Source organism: Rhinopithecus bieti, unplaced genomic scaffold, assembly GCF_001698545.2.
Source record: "Rhinopithecus bieti isolate Rb0 unplaced genomic scaffold, ASM169854v2 scaffold_26302, whole genome shotgun sequence".
In the NCBI taxonomy this organism is placed as follows: domain Eukaryota; kingdom Metazoa; phylum Chordata; class Mammalia; order Primates; family Cercopithecidae; genus Rhinopithecus; species Rhinopithecus bieti.
In genome coordinates this window covers 1,020,693-1,038,833 of record NW_016812027.1, presented here as the reverse complement: position 1 = coordinate 1,038,833, position 18,141 = coordinate 1,020,693, and the positions used below count along the sequence as shown (strand labels likewise).

At 38.5% G+C, this 18,141-nt stretch overlaps 1 protein-coding gene across 9 annotated transcripts in view; it reads right to left on the bottom strand.

Moving 5' to 3' along the window:
• WDR41 (WD repeat domain 41) overlaps positions 1-18,141 on the bottom strand; it is a 190,595-nt gene that overhangs the window by 43,281 nt on the left and 129,173 nt on the right. For 6 of the 9 annotated variants that reach the window (XR_001889848.1, XR_001889847.1, XM_017895538.1 and 3 more), the window contains exon 3: positions 4,007-4,122. Coding sequence is in view for 7 of the 9 variants with exons in the window: in XM_017895538.1 (XP_017751027.1) it covers positions 4,007-4,122 (116 nt within the window). In the remaining 2 variants the exon portion in view is untranslated. Of the gene's footprint in view, positions 1-4,006; positions 4,123-6,265; positions 6,680-18,141 lie in introns of those variants that run through there. The other 3 variants (XM_017895535.1, XM_017895537.1, XM_017895534.1) reach the window with 3 other exon arrangements.

Genomic DNA, 18,141 nt, shown 5'->3' with positions numbered 1-18,141 from the left:
AAAAAAAAAAAAAAAAGGCAGCTGTCTGTTAGGTTATACAGGATTTATTGGGTATCTTCAAAAACCAATCTGAGAAAATTTTCCACTCACTGATTTTAGCTGAGCCACTGAGAAAACAAGAAAATCCTTCTGCAAAATTTTCAATAAGATGATATTATCTAAAGACTTGAAGCGTGAAACCTGGATTATAACAGCTGACCAAAAAAAAGAGAGTGTAATGTCTTCAAAAACTAAAAAACAAAAAAAGTGTAACGATATAAAATTTAAAAACTGGAAAGGTATTTCTCTAATTTGATAATGCATAATGTACATATGCAGTGGTAAAGATAATTCTAAACTATTAAGAGTAAAAACATTCAGTTCTTAATTCTGTTCATAATATGTTTATACTTTGTAGATTTTCCTGTGTCCTTACTAAGAATGACCCTTTCATTTTTTTTTTTAGTACACTACAGAATTAAATTTTAAAACAACATACAGACTGAAAGTTCTACAGGTCAGCAAATGACTGAAAAACTTCATACTTGATATGTACATTTGATAATGACTTTTCAAAGAATTAAATGTGAATCATGAAGTCATATCATTGCATTACAAAAGTCAAAAAGCAGGCTTCTTCGTCTATCTTAGATTCACTGTGGTAGATCAGAAACTGGGCAAAAATTATTCCCCCGCCCAATATTCCCACCACCCTTAGCAATAGGACTTAGTTACTTCTACCATGAGAGGTCAAGTTTATTTACCCACTCACTGAATTTGTGCCAGCTCCTAACTTGCTTTGGCTGATGAAACAGCAGCAAACATGATGCCAGCTGAGACTTGAAAAGTGTCTTACTTTGGGGCTTGCCTTTCTGCTGCTATTAGAACTCCATGATCATTATGTGAACAAGCACCTGAGAAATCACATGGAGGGAGACCACAGTCATTTCAGCTAAGACCTTCAGCTGAAATGAACCACCCAGTCCCCGCCAATCTACCAGCTGACAGAGGCATAAGTGAACCTAGCCCAGAACAGCTGTTCCTGGTGCAAAGACAGACTCACCCAGCTGAGCCTAGCCTGAATTGCCATACTGCGGAATAATGAGCTAAACAGATGGGGTTGTGTTAAGCCACTAAGTTTGGCGTGATAGCTGATAGAGCAACAGATAACTAACATACTCACATATGGCTTTTTACTCTTTACAGAATATTTACTCTATCATTAAACAACTAAAGTATATACGAGCACCACCATGGGGAAAACAGAACCAAATATATGTCAGCGTTTGTACACTAACCATTATTCTATAGGCTGGCTTCTTCTACAGGGTCGTCTTCTCACTATGGGACAGGAATAGCCAAGAGGACATTTCACAGAGGAAAGATAACAGTGAACATGGACTCTTAACAATTCATATAAACATTTAAAGTCCACAACCTGATCACATTCTGTGTATTTATTATTTACCTTTCCTAGACAAAATAACTTTAGGATTCCTTAACATCCAAGTATTAGTGATTATAAGAAATTATCAGATTTTCTTTTCTTTTCTTTTTTTTTTGGACACAGAGCCTTGCTCAGTCACCCAGGCTGGAGTGCAGTGGCACAATCTCGGCTCACTGCAAGCTCCGCCTCCCAGGTTCCCGCCATTCTCCTAACTCAGCCTCCCAAGTAGCTGGGACTACAGGCGCCCGCCACCACGCCCGGCTAATTTTTTGCATTTTTAGTAAAGACGGGGTTTCACCGTGTTAGCCAGGATGGTCTCGATCTCCTGACCTCATGATCCGCCCACCTCGGCCTCCCAGAGTGCTGGGATTACAGGTATGAGCCACCGCACCCGGCCCCAGATTTTCTTTAATCTAGCAACTTACTAGGGTAAAATATAGCACAAGAAAACTTTAGCTGTCCAAAATCTTACCTTTCCAGAAATAATTAGTTCCCCACAAAAATGACTACTTAAATAAATGAAGTGTCTCTCAGGACACAGCAACAAGTAATATTGCCAAAAAAACGGCTGCCAATGATTGACATGTCATGATTTGGTTGACTTGCACCACAACAGGAAAACAGTGCTGACAGGCCAGTAATATACATGAGACAAATCTTTTCAAGCAAAAGTTAAGAAACACAGTACTGTTTAATAACTTTGCTGGACTTTGTCTCTGGTTCCTAGAAGGGAGTCTCTAAACCCTTGGAATTTTCCAAGTGGTAAGAATGTCTTCATATTCATGGTGGGTCCCTTGGACCACACCTAAGTTTATGCTAACGGAACAACTCACAGTGGGCCCTGAGATAACATCAGGAAAGAGGCTGGCCAAGCTGGAAAAATGAACCACGTGATTTAAAGGTATGGGCTTTGTGCTACCAGCCATGGTGGGGAGGGTGGGGACTGAAGATTGAGTTTAGTTATGTGACCAGTGATTCAAACAATCATGCTTACGAATGAAAGCTCTGGACACCCAAAGTTCAAGTGTGCTCACTCATTGGTGATACACACTGATGTGCCAAGAGGGCAAGGAGTCTTGAGACACGGAAGCTTTGCGTGTGGGACCCCCTAGGCCTTGCCCTATATACATCCTTTCATTTGGCAGGTCCTGATTTGTATCTTTTATGATAAAACTGTAATCCTGTGTATAGTGCTTTTCTCAGTTCTGTGAGTCCTTCTAGTGAATTATCAGACCTGAGGGAACAGTGGGAACTTGTAGCCAGCAGGTGGACACGCAGGTGGCCTACAAACCCATACATGGCTTGCAGCTAGTGTCTCCGGTAAGGGGTGTTGTATAGACTATGCCCTTCACCCGTGGAATTTGACCTAACTCCAGGTAATGTCAGAACTGCACTGCACATGGTAAAAGCAACCAAATACCAGTAACATTTAAAAAGCAGAGAGAAGGCTGAGCATGGTGGCTCACGCCTGTCATCCCAACACTTTGGGAGGCCCAGGTAGGAAGACAGCTTGAGCCCAGGAGTTCGAGACCAGCCTAGGCAACATAGTGAGACCCTGTCTCTATTTAAAAAAATTAAATTTTAAAAAAAAGAAAGAAGAGAAAAGACAAGGTTAATAGCAGAAGTGGTGGTCAGAGTTAGGAATAATCACAGTAACACTCATCCATGGACTGAAAAATGAAAGAAAAAACAGCAAAGGCAAAAGAGAAAATTAGAGATGAAAGTGAAAAAACTTGTAGAGACAACAGAAATGAAGTTGGGGGATTAGGATGGCACACAATGTAGATGCTTAGTAGTCTAGGGAGTCATTCATTCACTCAGCCACCATCTATGAATTATCTGCTACATGTAAGGCACTGTACAAGGTACTAAGAAAACATGGTGAATAAGAAAAACATAGCCTCATTCTCATGAAGCTTACATTTTAGAGAGGATGAAAATACTGAGTTACACCACTAATTATGTAATTGTTATGGTGAAACATGCTATAAAGGAGAAATACATAGTTGAATATGGGTTTAATATACATATATACAGATCAATAATAGTCTACAGTCCTAAAACCTATATACCTTCACCTTTATTTGCAAATATATTAAACACAACTATTATACATGTTAGCAAGGAAGTACAGAATAATGTACATTTTCAAGTAGTTTCACCAATAACAAAAACTTTGGATTAAATCCTCACCTTCCACTAAAAATAAAACATTCCTGGTAGGTACCTGATACTTAAACATTAATCATATTTGTTTCTCAAATACAGGTTCTCCTTGATATACTGTTATAACTCCCACCCAAATTTTAAAGTCATACACTTCTTTTAAACTATTAAGAATATTTCTGAGAAAGCAAACAAACAAACCCTCAAATCACCAGACATGACACCCTGACTTTGGGCAAAAAAAGACTCCAGATGCGTATTTCATCAGAGGCCAATTTTAATTTCTACTAAATGTTACTAATGATCAGTTTTAAAATTTTTAGAAAAGATGTATTAATTTTAAAGGTGTTTAACATAAAATTCCCTAAAACCTCTTCCCACACAATAGTCAATTAGATCACTTTAGTTTCTTACCTGTAGTCATCTAACTGTACCAGAAATCGTACAATATCATGATGAGCTTTTAGTACAAGCAGTTCAGTGTAGGGATTCTGGGTTTGTTCTTCACCTATTGTCTGTAAAGGAGATTTCTTGTATCAAAAAAAAAAAAAGCAATAAACAAAAGACAAAAAAAGAGATAAAATGATTTGTAAGACCATATTGGAATACAACTGCATGGTATACATCTGAGAACACAAGATTTTTAAAAGCTTTAAGATATCATGTTCTAATACTAAATTATTTCTCCTTATATCAACTAAATAACTACCAATTCCACATAAAACACTTCTCCTACCACAAATTCAAATCATGAATTTCAGTATTTTCAACTCACAATAAATTTACAAAAGGGTGAATTTTATTTTATGTAAATTGCATCCTATTAAACCTCACTTTAAAAAAATTAATGGGCCAATCCAACTCAGCATTTCAGAAAGCGTGTTTCTCAGTTAAAATGCGGCAGAAACTAAAGTGCACATCAAAGACATAAAATAGTGAAACAGTGCCTCATCCATTACAAGCATTCAACATGTGTTTGCTAAATGAATAAAGGAAGGCATGAAATCGACTCTGGATTTCTCAAACTTGATGCTGATATTTTTGGGCCAGGTAATTTTTTTTTTTTTCACACCACCACGCCTAGCTAATTTTTGTATTTTTAGTAGAGACAGGGTTTCGCCATGTTGGCCAGGCTGGTCTTGAACTCCTGACCTCAAGTGATCCGCCCGCCTCGGCCTCCCAAAGTGCTGGGAATACAGGAGTGAGCCACTGCTCCCGGCCCAGATAATTCTTTGTTGTTGAGGGCTGTCCTGTGCATTGTAGGATATTTAGCAACATTCCTGGTCTATACCCATTAGATGCCAGTAGAACTGCCGCTCTGCAAGGCATGACAATCAAATTGTCTCCAGACATTGCCAAATGTCTCCTGCGGGGCAAAAATCACCCCAGTTGAGAACCACTGCTTAAACGAGAAGCCTGGATACAAATTTCTTGCATAAATTAGGGAAAATCATAGGTTCTGATAATGTACAAATTCACAGCAGTTATACAACTGAATTTACCTTCATATGAAGAAATCTATAAATTTAAAACATGCATAAATGTCTTCCAAAAAAAAAAATCACCACAAAGCATTAATATTGTATTTATTCTGTCTTCCTTCTAGCAGAGGTTGTGGTGAGAAATTTGAAAACTGTATAAACTGCTTCCCCTCCAATGAAAACTTGCCAGGAATGGAAGAACTGGTTAATCAAATTACATGATTCACCAAAGAACCAGGTTAAAACAGAATTATCCAAAATGTCGTATATACCATGTGTGGCTATTCAGTAATCCACAATTCTTCCACAATCTCAAGGATTTAGGATTAATCTGAGATAAGAAATTTTTAAAAACAGACAATACCGTCAACTGCAAACACATGAGGAAGTTAAAACTGAGTAGACTGCCTACTCTCAACAATCCAATTTCTTACTTTTAACAATCTAAACAAATACTTCCTATGAGAAATAAAATAGAATTCACAAATTCTGTTCTTGTGTGGCATAGGAAATAAATTCCGGACCTCAAAATTTTCAAGACTGCAAAAATTATTTTATTCACATTTCAAATGTAAATCTCATTACACACGGTCTGTTCAAATAAGGGCCCATGAAGAGTGTGTTACTATGAAACCAAAACAGCAGTTAATTAGAAAATCATGTTCTTGACCTTGAAGCCAATTATTACTTTTTAAAAATAATTATATCCTTTTTTGGTTCTTGGATAAGTAAATTAATTTTATAATCCCTGAGCAAGGATCAGCTGACACCAGGAAGAGGCACCAATTCAAACCAAAAGTGGAAAGCTGCGGTCACAACTCGTTCGTTTCTAGGTAAACTGGATACTTTTTAAGTGGAAATGAAAATAGTTTCGGTAGCCAGAAGCCCTAAGTTGTCACAGGTCCCAATAGGACTGCAGACCCTGAGCCAAGGTCTCACGATTCGGCTAGCCGTGGGATGCGACCGGGGGTCTGCAACTCCAGGGTGCGTATGGGGGCCAGCCGGGTCCGAGGAGCCCCGGCTCGCGCGCCCTCCGCCCCCACCGGCGTGAGGACTGCGAACTGAACTAACTCAGCACCCAGCCCCGCCTCCGCCCGGGTCCCCGCGGTCGGAACTCAGGGAGGCCGAACCGGAACGAAGCCGCCCCTCCAGCAAGCTCGGAGGGCGCAGGGCAGACCCGCCCGGTGTTTACCTCGGCCAGTCCCTGCGGTTCTCGGCCTCCCCCGATCAGCCATCGCAACATCCGGGCAGCGGCGGCCTCTCGCCCGGTCCAGCCCGTCTGCCAGAACTCCGTTCCGGGCTCGGCCTCCTTCTCCCTCCCCGGCTGCAGCGCAACTGAGACGCTAATAACTTCCCGCCCCAGATCAGCCCACCGTCCGAAGGAATGCAGACCACAGTTGAAGGAGAATTTTTGTCCCGAAAGCGCTTCCGTACCCAGCCACAGAGGCTTGGTTTGGGCAATCACTTCGGAGCGGCGGCCGAAGGCGGGGACGGCTGCGGCGATGGCGGGGCGCGCGCTGCTCCGAGTGAGCACGCGCGGGGCCGCCGCCGGGTAGCACACGGAGCTTAGGTAGCTCGAGCGGCCCCTGGTGGACGCGCGCGGAGCAGCAACTAGACGCCGGCGAGCAAGCGCGCACCAAGAATAGTCCCCCCTCCCTGTGACATGGCTTTAGTATCCTCCACTTCCTGGAGTACCAGGAAACCTCCCCCGCTTTCCCAAGAGCTGGCTGAAGAAGGTGTACCGCAGTAGACTTCTGCATCCAGACAAATCCAGTGGCTTATGTGTACGGCCAAATAAATCTGGCCAACATTTACTATGTGCTATATAGTACAGCTACTGTGCTGAAGCTTTACATAAATCCTCATGGTAAACCTATATCCTCTATTTTACACATCAAGAAACTGAAGGTGTGAACGATTAGGTAATTTGTCTAAAGATAACAGCTAGGAAGTGACTGCATTGGTTGTGTTCTTGACTGTATGCTATACTAACAGAATCTCATAGAAGGCAGTTCATATACCTTTTTTTGACTGCTACATTTTCTTAGGTAGTCAAAGGGCTGTGGTTCTCTATGCTGACTGCATATCAGAATTACCTGGGTAGGTTGTGAAAATGTAGATTCCTGGTTTCCACCTCAGACTCATTAAAATAATCTTTGTGGTTGGAACGTAGGAATCAGGGTTTTGGGAACATTTCTCAGGTGATTCTGATGAGTAGCAAGATCTGAAAATCGCTGGTCTAGAAACTACTTATACATATCATGTTTGCAAAAGTGTAAATATATATATTTGCATATGTATTTGTTAGGTTCAAATAATCCTCCTAGCAGTAAATTGTTGTAGGGAACCTACAAATGTCCCAACGAATGCATTAATTCAGCAAACATGTGTTGGACACAGATGCACTAGAGAAGCAGAAAGGAATCACATAAAATGCTGCTCTGGAGGGACAAGGCAGAATATCCCAGTCACCAATAAGAGAGAGCCATATATTCCACTTTAAGGTAAGTTCGTCGTGAGCAGCTGCACAAACTTACAGTCCCTCTGGGAACTGGGATCTCCTATAATTCATCTTTGTATTCCTTTGAGTGCACTCGGCAAGAACACACTTCCAAGGATCAGGAGCATGTTGCCTTCTGTGTGCTAGCCCCAAATTGCAGTCTGCATACAGTTGAAGACAGACCAAAACAGAGACTATCCCCTGGGAAAGAGGGACTTATCTTTAGTAAAACAAAGCCCAGAGACATCAGGAATTCAGTTCTGAAAGGAATATCTTCAAGTGAGACAATGTGGTTGCCCAAATAGCCTAAATTGTATCCTTCTGATTATCCACATTCTTTAGGGTTTGCTTCATGCTCTTTAGGGTTTGCCCACTGCCACATTACTCTGATGTAAGGAACATTCTGCTGATCCTTTAAAGCACTGGTCCGGGGTGAACACTTCCTCCCTTCGTTCCTCTTAGGACAGCTAAGAGAGAACATTTACAAGATTAGTATATTATTGGGCACACAATGTATAAAGATGTCATTTGTGGCATCAATAGAAAGGGTGGGGGTGGAGCAATATAGGAGCAGAGTTTTTGTATGCTATTGAAGTTACATTGGTATAAATTAAAATGAGATTGTTATAACGTTAGGATGTTAAATGTAATTCTGATGGTAAACACAAAAATACCTGTAAAATATACGTAAATGGAAATGATCAGGGAATCAAAACATTTACTACAAAAAATAAGCTAAACACAAAAGATGGCACTAATAGAGGAAATGAGGTACAAACAACTATAAAGCATATAGAAAACAAATAGCAAAATAGAAATTCCTCTTTATCAGTAATTACTTTAAATATAAATAGACTAAACTGTCCAAAGAAAAGGCAGATTGACAAAAAAACCCAAACTCTAGAATCCAACTATATTCTATCTATGAAAGACTGACTTTAGATCAAAGACACAAATAGATCAAAAGGGAAAGAACAGAAAAAGATATTCTATGCAAATAGTAACCAAAAGAGAACTGGAGCAGCTGTACTAATATCTGACAAAACAGACTTTAAATCAAAAAAGTTTCCAAAGACAAACATAAACATTATATTATATATTAATGAAATAGTCAATATAGCAAGAAGATATAACAATTATAAATATTTACACACCTAATAATAGACCCTCAAAATTTATGAAGCAAAACTTGACAGAATTGAAGAGAGATATAGTTCTACAACAATGGTAGCAGACTTCATTTGCCCACTTTCAATAATAGATAGAACAACCAGACAGAAGATAAAGAAATAGAGGACATAAACACAATAAACTAATTACATCTAACACATATAACGAACACGCTACCCAACAATATCAGCATAAACATTCATCTCAAGTACATGTAGGACATTCTCTTAGACCACATCATATGTTAGGCTACAAAATAAGTCTCAATCAATTTTAAAAGATAGATATCGCACGAATTACCTTCTCTGACCACAACAGGAATCAGTGAGAGAAGTAAAACTGGAAAATTCACAAATATGTTGAAATTAAAGAAAACACTCAAACAACCAATGAGTCACATGCAAAAGCAGCACAAAATAAATTATAAAATACCTAGAGACAAAAACACAACATGACAAAACTTATAGGATGCAGTAAAAGCAGTAAAGGGAAATTTATAGGTATATATGTCTACTTTAAAAAAGAAAATCTAAAATCAATAACCTGACTTTATACCATAAGGAACTTGAAGTAGAAGAGCAAATGAAACCCAAAACTAGTAGGAGGAAGGAAATAATAAGAATTAGAGCAGAGATAAACAAGATAGAGAATAGAAAAAATAGAGCAAATCAATGACACCAAAAGTTGGTATTTTGCAAAGATCAACAAAATTTAAAAACCTTTAGCTGAACTGACAAAGGAAAAAAGAGAAAATGCAAATAACTAAAATTGAAAATGACAGTGGAGACATTATTACTGACTTTACAGAGAGAAAAGGGACTATGTGACTACTATGAACAATTATACGCAAACAAATTAGATAACCTAGAAGATATGAATAAATTCCTTGAAATATACAAGTTATTTAAATTGACTCAAAAATAAATGGAAAATATTAACAGACCTATAACAAGTAAAGAGATTGGAACAGTATTCAAAAACCTCCCAAAAAAGTGGAGTCCTGGACCAGATGGCTTTACTGATGAATTTACCAAACATTTAAAGAAGAATTCACATTAATCTTTCTCAAATTCTTCCAAAAAGTGAAGAGGAGGAAACACTTTTTAACTCCTTATACAAGGCCAGCATTACCCTGATACCAAAGCCAGATAAAAACATCACAAGAAGAGAAAATTACAGGCCAATGTCCCTTATGACTATAAAGGAATAAATATTTGACATAATATTATCACATTAAATCCAACAGCATATTAACAAGTATTATTTACTATGACCAAGTAAGATTTATTCCAGGAATGGAAGAGTGATTCAACATAAGAAAATCAACCAATGTAATACATCACATTAGCAAAACAAACGAAGATAACCACAGGATCATCTCAATTGATGCAGAAAGGCATTTTACAAAATCCAACACCCTTTTATAATAAAACTCTCAGAAAACCAGAAATAGAGGGGAAATTCCTCAATATGATAAAAAGTAATTATGAAAACCCCATGGTTAACATCACATTCAATGGTGAAAGACTGAAAGCTTCTCCCCTAAGATCAGAAACAAAATAAAGATGTCCTCTTTGACCACACTCTTCAACACTGTATTGGAAGTTCTTGCCAGAGCTAGTACACAAAAAGAAGTAAAAAGCATCCAAATTGGAAAGGAAGAGGTAAAGCTCTATTTGCAGATGATATGACCCTATATACAGAAAATCCTGAAGAATCCACATAAAAGGTATAGAGATAGTAAATAAATTCAGCTAAGTGGTACTAGATTAATACAAAAAAATTATTGTTCCTACTTGCCAGCAATGAACAATCCAAAAGGAAACTAATAAAACAATTCCATTTACAATAGCATCTAAAATAATTAAATATGTAGGAATAAATCTAACCCTGGAGGCAAAAGACTTCTATACTGAAAACTACAAAACATTGCTGAAAGAAATTAAAGAGTACCTAAATAAATAAAAAGACATCCAAGCTCTTGGATAGAAAGACTTAACATTGTTAAGATATCAATATTTCCCAAAACAATCTCCAGATTCAATGCAATCTCCATCAAAATTTCAATAATCTTGTTCCTAAAAATGGAAAAATAATCCTCAAATTTATATGGAATTGCAAGGGGTCCCAAATAGCCAAAATAATCTTGAAAAAGAAGATAAAGTTGGAGGACTCACACTTCCCAACTGTGGAACTTACTACGAAGTTAAGGTAATAGTACTGACACAAGGACAGACATGTAGACCAAAGGAATAGAACAGAGAGCCTAGAGAAAAACTCTCACATATATGGTCAATTTTTTTGACAAGTGTACTAAGACCATCCAATGGGGAAAGGACAATCTTTTCAACAAATGGTACTAGGAAAACTGGATCTCTACACATAAAAGAATGAACTTGGATCCTTATCTTATACCGCACACAAGTATTACGATAGTCAAATACCTAAACTGAAAAGCTAAGTTGTAAAACTCTTAGAAGAAAAAAAATTGGAGGGGAAAATCTTCATGACATTAAATTTGGCAAAATTTAGTGGCTGTGACACCAAATGCACAGACAACAAAAGAAAAAATAAACCAATTTGACTTCATCAAAATTAAGAACTTTCATGCATCAAAGGATACTCTCAAGAAAATGAATACCTAGAGAATGGGAGAAAATATTTGCAAATCGTACATCTGATAAGGAAGTGATACCTATAATATATAAATATCTCCTACAACTCAACAACAACAACAAAAAACAACCCTAATAAAACTGGGCAAAGGACTTGAGTAGACATTTCTCCAAGGAAGGTATATGAATGGCTATTCCCTTATGCACCTGAGAAGAAGCTTAACATCATTAGTCATTAGAAAAATGCAAATCAAAACCACAGTGGCATGCCATTTCACACATATTAGGATGCCTATAATTGTTTTCAGATGGAAAATAAGTATTGATAGGGATATGGAGAAATTGGAGTCCTTGTGCACTGCTAATAGAAATGTAAAATGGAGCAGCCACTGTGAAAAATCGTTTAGCAGACCCTCGAAAGTTAAACATACAACTACCATATGACCCAGCAAGTCCATCTCTAGGCATATATCTACAAGAAATGAAAGCAAGGACTCAACAGATATTTGGGCCAATGTTGACATCAGCACTATTCACAATAGCCAAAAGGTGGAGACAACCCAAATGTCCATCCACAGAGGAATGGATAAATAAAATGTAACATACACATATAGTGAAATATTACTTAGGCAAAAGGAATTAATTTTTAAATATATTCTGCAGCATAGATGGACCTTGAAAACATTATGTTAAGTGAAATAAACCAAATACAGAAGAATAAATATTGTATGATTCCACTAATATGAAATACTTAGAATAGGTAAATTCATAGAGACATAAAATAGAATAGAGGTTACCAGGGATGGGAGAGGGGGAAATAGGGAGTTATTATTGAATGAGTACAGAGTTTATGTTGAGACCAATGAAAACAATTTGTGTATAGATAGTGGTGATGATTATACAATATTGTGAATGTATTTAATGCCACTGAATTGTACAATTACAAATGGTTAAAATGACATATTAGTATGTTTTACCACAATAAAAGAGATAAACAGACCAATGGTATAGAATAGAGTACCAAAATAAAACCACATATATATGGACAACTGATTTTTTTTTACAAAAGTGTAAAGGCAATCAGTATAGAAAGACTTTTGAAAAAGTCTTTTTGTTAATGGTGCTAGACAATTTGGTATCCATATCCAAATAAATGTACTTCAATTTATATCTCATTCCATATGCAAAATACAGGATTAATCATAGGCATAAATGTAAAACCTAAATCTATAAAAATTCTAGAATAAAACATGGAAAGGCCAGTCATGGTGGCTCAAGCCTATAATCCCAGCACTTTGGGAGGCTGAGGTGGGAGGATTGCTTGAGCCCAGCAGTTCAAGATCAGACTGGGCAACATAGCGAGACCTCATATCTACAAAAAGTTTAAAAATTAACCAAGTGTAGCAGCAGGTGTCTGTGGTTCCAGTTACTTAGGAGGCTGAGGCAAGAGGATAACTTAAGCTCAGGAGCTAGAGGCTGCAGTAAGCCATGTTCATGCCACTGTACTTCAGCCTGGGTAACAGAGTGAGACCCCGTCAAAAAAAAAAAAAAAAAAAAAAAAAAAAAGGAAAACCTTTGTGACTTTTTAAAGATTTGATCTCAAAAGCACAATCCATAAAATTAAAAATTGATAAATTGTACTACATCAAAATTAACACTTCTGTTCTTTAAAAGACACTGTTAAGAGAATAAAAAATAAGCCATAGACTAGGGAAAATATTTCCAAATTATGTAGGTGATAAAGGACTTGTCTCCAGAATATATAAAGAACCCTGAAAACTTAATAAAAGTCCAGTTCTGAGTGAGATAGGATAAACACACATCACCCTTTCTCTGCAATTGAACAAAACTATAAACTTTGAACAAAATAGATGATGTAACTCTTTGAGGACTCTGGAAAAGGTGGATTGGGGAAGAATACCAGAATTCAAATTACCAGCAAGTCAGCATTTCTTTTTTCTTCAGCAGCTTCCCCAGCCTGAATCCAATGCAACCTCAAATCTGGAAAGGAGCACTGTCGTACAGAAAGAGAAAGGTGTACCTTCTAGTTGTGGCTTCTAGTTGTGGCTGGAACTGCAGGAAGAGGAACTCCCAAAGCTTAGAGAGAATGCAGGAATCCTCTGGGTCTTTTCCTGTCCTTTTTGTCCATTTTCTCATGCCTCAGACTCCAAGATATCCCACAGCAATGGTGGCAGCTGTTACAGTGGCTACCAACAGGAGACTGCAGGAGCCAAAACTCTAAGGGAAGGGAGACTTCCTCTCCATTCAGTGGAGCTCATGCTGCAAAACAGTGTATCCAAACCCAGACCTGCTTTTTCCCATCTTTCTACCCTTCCACTAACTGGCACCAGAGGTGGAGCAATTATGAAAGTGGGTGGTTTCCAAAAAGGGAAACCCCAAAGAAACAGAAAGTACCAGAGAGAGAGTGGAAATAGAAGAGTTCAGGAAAGCAACCCCAATTAGTTTTATATGAACATCTAGGCTCACCTTCCTTATCTTCATATGCAAGGCTCTTAACCTAATTAGTGTACCAAAGACTTTGAAAACTGAACTAATAGAATTCTGCCCAGGTCCAAGACTAATTAATAGGTGGGACAAATACAGATAACACTGTAAAGGCATTAAAACTGAACAAACATTGGAGCCACAGCTCACAGAAGGTGAATTAAAACTTGTGCCTAACCTAGTCAGGTTAATTGCTTGTTAAAAGAAAAATACCAACAGTCTCCATAGGACTTAAAACCAAATTTCATAGTGTCATATTCCAAAGGTCTAGGAGTATAAGCCCAAATTACTTGGCATATGAAGAAGCACAAAAGTCTCAGCTCACATGGAAAAATACAATCAACAGTTGCCAATGACAAAACTACAGATGTTGGAATTACCTGACGAAGACTTTAAAACATATTATAAAAATGTTTGCATGGCAATTATAAACACTCTTGAAACAAACATTAAAACACAATGTATCAGCAAAGAAATAGAACATACAAAATAGAACCAAATGGAAAATTTTAAATTTAACATATAACAACTAAAATTTAAAACTCAGTGGATGAACTAGTAGCAGAATGGAGATGACAGAGGCAAGAGTCAGTGAACTTAAATGGAGAAAATCAATAAAACCAAAAGCTGGTGTTTAAAAAGATCAATGAAATTAATAAGCCTCTAGCAAGACTGACAAAGAAAAAAAATAAAAGATAAAAATTAGCAGTATAAGGCATGAAAGCAGGGATATTACTTAGGTCCCACAGACATTAAAAGGATTATAAGAGAGTATTATAAACAACCCTACACACAAAAATTTAACAACTGATGAAATGGAGCAATTTCTCAAATATCACAAATTATCAAAATCTGTTCAAGCTCAAATAGGTAACCTAAGTAGTCCCATAACCATTTACAAATTGAATTCATAGTATAAAGTGTTCTTAAAAAGCAATCTTAAGGTTCAGATAGCAAATCATAATGAAAATCCCAGCAGGATTTCTTGTAGCTAGACATGCTGCTTCTAATATGTATAAGGAAGGGCAGACGAACTAGAATGTGCTGTGAGACATTACATTAAAAACCAAACAAGACACTAAAATCTTTAAAATTTGAATCTTGTAGTCCCTGCTCTCAAGAAACATATTTCAGGAGGTGGCAAGATGGCCGAATAGGAACAGCTCTGGTCTGCAGCTCCCAGCATGATCGACTCAGAACACAGGTGATTTCTGCATTTCCAAATGAAGTGCCTGGTTCATCTCATTGGGACTGCTTGGACAGTGGGTGCAGCCTACATAGGGCAAGCCAAAGCAGGGCAAGGCATCACCTCACCCAGGAACTGCAAGGGGTCGGGGGATTTCCCTTTCTTAGCCAAGGGAAGTCATAATAGACTGTACCTGGAAAAACGGGACACTGCTGCCCAAATACTGGGCTTTTCCCAAGGTCTTAGCAACTGGCAGACAAGCAGATTCTCTCCCATTCCTGGCTCAGTGGGCCCCACGCCCACAGAGCCTTGCTCACTGCTAGCACAGCAGTCTGAGATTGAACTGCAAGGCAGCAGCCTGGCTGGGATAGGGGCATCCACCATTGCTGAGGCTTGAGTAGGTAAACAAAGCAGCCAGGAAGCTCAAACTGGGCAGAGCCCACCACAGCTCAGCAAGGCCTACTGCCTTTATAGACTTCACCTCTATGGGCAGGGCATAGCTGAACAAAAGGCAGCAGACAACTTCTGCAGACTTAAATGTCCCTGTCTGATAGCTCTGAAGAGAGCAGTGGTTCTCCCAGCACAGCGTTTGAGCTCTGAGAACAGACAGACTGCCTCCTCAAGAGGGTCCCTGACCCCTGTGTAGCCTAACTGGGAGACACCTCCCAGTAGGGGCCAACAGACACCTCATATAGATGGTTGCCCCTTTGGAATGAAGCTTCCAGAGGAAGGATCACACAGCAATATTTGCTGTTCTGCAATATTTGCTGCTCTGCAGCCTCTGCTGGTGATACCCAGGCAAACAAGGTCTGAAGTGGACCTCCAGCAAACTCCAACAGACCTGCAGCTGAGGGACCTGACTGTTAGAAGGAAAACTAACAAACAGAAAGGAATAGCGTCAACATCAAAAAGGACATCTACACCAAAACTCCATCAGTAGGTCATCAACATCAAAGACCAAAGGTAGACAAAAACCACAAAGATGGGGAGAAACTAGAACAGAAAAACTGAAAATTCTAAAAACCAGAGCACCTCTTCTTCTCTAAAGGATCACAGCTCCTCGCCACCAATAGAACAAAGCTGGATGGAGAATGACTTTGATGAGTTGACAGAAGTAGTCTTCAGAAGGTCCGTAATAAACTCCTCCAAGCTAAAGGAGCATGTTCAAACCCATGGCAAGGAAGCTAAAAACCATGAAGAAAGGTTAGATGAATGGCTAACTAGAATAAGCAGTGTGGAGAAGACCTTAAATGACCTGATGGAGCTGAAAACCATAGCACAAGAACTTCGTGATGCATGCACAAGCTTCAATAGCTGATTCGATCAAGTGGAAGAAAGGGTATCAGTGATTGAAGATCAAATTAATGAAATAAAGTGAGAAGAAAAGGTTAGAGAAAAAAGAGTAAAAAGAAATGACCACAGCCTCCAAGAAATATGGGACTATATGAAAAGACCAAATCTACATTAGATAGGTGTACCTGAAGGTGATGGGGATAATGGAACCAAGATGGAAAACACTCTTCAGGATATTATCCAGGAGAACTTCCCCAACCTAGCAAGGCAGGCCAACATTCAAATTCAGAAAAACAGAGGACACCACAAAGATATTCCTCAAGAAGAGCAACCCAAAGACACATAATTGTCAGATTCACCAAGGTTGAAATGAAGGAAAAAAGGTTAAGGGCAGCCAGACAGAAAGGTCTAGTTACCCACAAAGGGAAGCCCATCAGACTAGCAGCAGATCTCTTGGCAGAAACTCTACAAGCCAGAAGAGAGCGGGGGCCAATATTCAACATTCTTAAAGAAAATAATTTCCAACCCAGAATTTCATACCCGGAATTTCATAAGTGAAGGAGAAATAAAATCCTTTACAGACAGACAAATGCTGAGAGATTTTTGTCACCACCAGGACTACCTTACAAGAGCTCCTGAAGGAAGCAGTAAACATGGAAGAAACAACCGGTACCAACCACTGCAAAAACATGCCAAATTGTAAAGACCATCGATTCTATGAAGAAACTGCATCAATTAACAGGAAAAGTAACCAGCTAACATCATAATAACAGGATTGTATTCGCACAAAATAATATTAACCTTAAATGTAAACAGGCCAAATGCCCGAATTAAAAGACACAGACCAGCAAATTGGATAACGAGTCAAGACCCATCAGTGTGCTATATTCAGGAAATCCATATCACATGCAGAGACACACATAGGCTCAAAATAAAGGGATGGAGGAAGATCTACCAAGCAAATGGAAAGAAAAAAAAAGCAGGGGTTGCAGTCCTAGTCTCTGACAATACAGACTTTAAACCCACAAAGATCAGAAGAGACAAAGAAGGCCATTACATAATGGTAAAGGGATCAATTCAACAAGAAGAGCTAACTATCCTAAATATATATACACCCAATACAGCAGCACCCAGATTCATAAAGCAAGTTCTTAGAGACCTACAAAGAGACTTAGACTCCCACACAATAATAATGGGAGACTTTAACACCCCACTGTCAATATTAGACAGATCAGCAAGACAGAAGGTTAACAAGGATATCCAGGACTTGAACTCAGCTCTGCACCAAGCAGACCTAACAGACATCTACAGAACTCTCCACCCAAAATCAACAGAATATACATTCTTCTCAGCACCACATTGCACTTATTCCAAAATTGACCACATAGTTGGAAGTAAAGCACTCCTTAGCAAATGTAAGAGAAAAGAAAGCACAACAAACTGTCTCTCAGACCACAGTGCAATCAAATTAGAACTCAGGATTAAGAAACTCACTCAAAACTGCACAACTACATGGAAACTGAACAACCTGCTTCTGAATGACTACTGGTTAAATAATGAAATGAAGGGAGAAATAAAGATGTTCTTTGAAACCAATGAGAGCAAAGACACAACATACCAGAATATCTGGGACACATTTAAAGCAGTGTGTAGAGGGAAATTTATGGCACTAAATTCCCACAAGAGAAAGCAGAAAAGATCTAAAATAGACACCCTAACATCACAATTAAAAGAACTAGAGAAGCAAGAACAAACAAATTCAAAAGCTAGCAGAAGGCAAGAAATAACTAAGATCAGAG